This window comes from Mandrillus leucophaeus, unplaced genomic scaffold (genome assembly GCF_000951045.1).
Source record: "Mandrillus leucophaeus isolate KB7577 unplaced genomic scaffold, Mleu.le_1.0 Scaffold34, whole genome shotgun sequence".
Taxonomy (NCBI): Eukaryota; Metazoa; Chordata; class Mammalia; order Primates; family Cercopithecidae; genus Mandrillus; species Mandrillus leucophaeus.
In genome coordinates, this window is record NW_012103587.1 from 1,890,837 (window position 1) to 1,893,918 (window position 3,082).

Consider the following 3,082-nt stretch of genomic DNA (forward strand, 5'->3'; position numbering starts at 1 on the left):
AAACCTCAATATGGCAGGCCGTCTTAAAGGGCTTCCCTGGCCAGGCGCGGTGGCTGACGCCTGTAATCCCAGCACCTTTGGGAGGCCGAGGCGGGTGGATCACCTGAGGTCAGGAGTTCGAGTTCAGCCTGACTAACATGGAGAAACCCCATCTCTACTAAAAATACAAAATTAGCCAGCTGTGGTGGTGCATGCCTGTAATCCCAGCTACTCGGGAGGCTGAGACAGGAGAATCGCTTGAACCTAGGAGGCAGACGTTGCAGTATGCCGAGATCGCACCATTGCACTCCAGCCTGGGCAACAGAGCAAGACTCGGTCTCAAAAAAATAAAAGGCTTTCCCTGTGTGTCCTCACGGAGCTTAGTGTGACTATTCAGAGGAACTTCCTTGAGTTCCTTGGGTTGTTGCAAAGGCCTTTTAAGCCCAGCAGGCCAGCTAAGCTACCCAACTCCAGCTTGTCAAGAAACCCCTGGCCCCTGTGTAACCAGCCCTGTTCCTCTTTTCTGTCCTGCAGTCTCCAACCTGTCCCAGTATTTCAGCCCAGCCTCGGTGTCCAGCAGCCCGGCCCGCGCGCTCCTGCTGGTCGGCGTCGTCCTCCTGGCCTACTGGTTCTTGTCCCTGACCCTGGGCTTCACCTTCAGCGTCCTGCACGTGGTGTTCGGCCGCTTCTTCTGGATCGTGCGGGTCGTCCTGTTTTCCATGTCCTGCGTGTACATCCTGCACAAGTACGAGGGCGAGCCCGAGAACGCGGTGCTGCCGCTGTGCTTCGTGGTGGCCGTCTACTTCATGACCGGGCCCATGGGCTTCTACTGGCGAAGCAGCCCCAGCGGCCCCAGCAACCCCAGCAACCCCAGCATGGAGGAGAAGCTGGAGCACCTGGAGAAGCAGGTCAGACTGCTCAACATCCGTCTCAACCGGGTGCTCGAGAGCCTGGACCGCTCCAAGGACAAGTGAAGGTCAGCCGGCCGGGCGGGTCCACAGTTACCAGCACGCTGTCTCAGAAAACGGAAACGGAGGAAAAAAAAGCCAAGCCCCAAACAATCTTAATAAAGACGACTGAGCAAGAAAGTGGCGCTGTGTAAGGCTATTTCCACCCACCCGGCAGCTCTCAGGACACATTCCCAGAAGAGCGGAAAGATCATTGACGTGGAACTACACACGAAGTGTCATTAGTGGGAAAAAAATATTTTTTAAACAAAGGATATAACCATATTTAGCTGTACAGTAAGAAATTTATCTGTGCATAGAGCATACAGTTAATTTTTTCAAGCATTTAAATACATCTTTTGTAAGGTTTTTTAATAAAGGCAGATTGAGTCAAGTTTATTAAAACTTTACATGGAGGGGAAGAATATGCTAATTTGACATTTGAGAAAAGTTGAAATGCAAGCGTTTGTTTTCGCAGCTTAGGGGATTGGTGGGTGAGGTCTGTGTGCATTATTTTCATGTTCCCCAACTGTGAGCTTTATTTCATGTTATTTTTGGTGGATGTTGACTTAGTTCATGAATGTTGTCACTTCTAAATGTGGACAGTTGGGCTGCAGGATGCAACTCAACCTCTTTTGGATCCTAGAGACCCCTGCCAAGCTCCCATCGGTCCTATTTCTAAATGAAGACATCGCCATTTCTAGACCTGAGATTTTCTCCCCTCTGTGGTTGTATGTATTTTAACCTCAACATTTTGAAAAGGAAAATGCAATTAGGGGCCAAGAAATGTCCTGGGGATTTGATGCCAGGAAGTACCTGTGTAAGGATTGGAGATTGCTCCGGAATCTGTTCCTTGTCTCAATTTGCAGTTTGCTCACTAGGCCTATATACAAAAGCTATAGCCTTGAGGGGTTTTTTTGTTTCATTTTGCTTTTGGTTTCCTCAGGACGTTAGAAGGAAAACAAGCAGTAGCAGCTAATAACATTCTCAAGTGTATTGCTGCTTAGAAAGACTCTCAGGAACAATTAGCAGCAATAAGCAAGCCTTTGAAAAGAGCTGAATTATTTTTCCTGAAATATTTACGATACACAGGTGCTTTTTATCTGAAATCTGTTGTGTCCTCCTTTTAGGCAGTTTCTGTGGGCAGAGAGTGGGACATGCGATGTGGGCAGCTGTGGGGATCCTGGGCAAGGGAGTTTCAGAAGGTGTGGCTCAGGGACTGGTAGAAACGCCCCTTTGCTAGAACTTGTTTTTTAAAGAAAAGCCCTAGGCCAGGCGCAGTGGCTGACGCCTGTAATCCCAGCACTTTGGGAGGCCAAGGAGTGTGGATTACCTGAGGTCAGGAGTTCGAGACCAGCTTGGCCAACATGGTGAAACCCCCGTCTCTACTGAAAATACAAAAATTAACGGCATGGTGGTGTGTGCCTGTAGCCCAGCTACTCAGGAGGCTGAGGCAGGAGAATTGCTTGAACCTGGGAGGTGGAGGTTGTGGTGAGCTGAGATCACACCACTACACTCCAGCCTAGGCAATAGAGCAAGACTCCATCTTAAAAAAAAGCCCAGCATTTTGCAGCTTTGAAGCTGCTGGGATCACGAGTATCTCTGTGGCCCTTACCTGGCCACAGATGTGCCCTGGCAACCCACTCACAGTGCCCTGCGTGCAGGTTAGTAGATACACCTGCCAGACCTGCTAGAATCAAGAGCTTATGGTCCAGGTCTCAGTTTGGAGAAGATTCAGCTGTCTGCCACTTCTTGTGTTCCTGTGAAGTTTTATTTTTGGTGCAAGTATCTGGAAAACAGATACAGATGTTTTTGTGGATGTTGATGAGACTTCTGTTTTTAAGGTACACATGATGGGACCCAAACTCTCCTGGAGAGTTCCGTTCACTTTCTGAAACGTGTACCTGTTTCAGGTGCATGTTTATTCAATGTGCATGGGTATTTAAGATTTGCTGGAGCAGGCTGGGCATGGTGGCTCACCTCTGTAATCCCAACACTTTGGGAGGCCAAGGTGGGCGGATCACCTGAGGTCAGGAGTTCGAGACCAGCCTGGCCAACATAGTGAAACCCCGTCTCTACTAAAAATACAAAAATTAGCCTGGCCTAGTGGTGGGTGCCTGTGATCCCAGCTACTTGAGAGGCTGAGGCTGGAGAAT

General features: G+C 49.2%; 1 protein-coding gene across 2 annotated transcripts in view; it reads left to right on the forward strand.

The window, feature by feature from the left end:
- Positions 1 to 1,323, forward strand: part of BRI3BP (BRI3 binding protein) — a 52,960-nt gene extending 51,637 nt beyond the window's left edge. The window contains exon 4 of one of the 2 annotated variants that reach the window (XM_011988880.1): positions 514 to 1,320. In XM_011988880.1, coding sequence (XP_011844270.1) covers positions 514 to 953 — 440 coding nt within the window. In that variant the 3' untranslated portion in view covers positions 954 to 1,320. Of the gene's footprint in view, positions 1 to 513 lie in introns of both variants that reach the window. The other variant, XM_011988881.1, reaches the window with a different exon arrangement.
- The last annotated feature ends 1,759 nt before the right edge of the window (positions 1,324 to 3,082 follow it).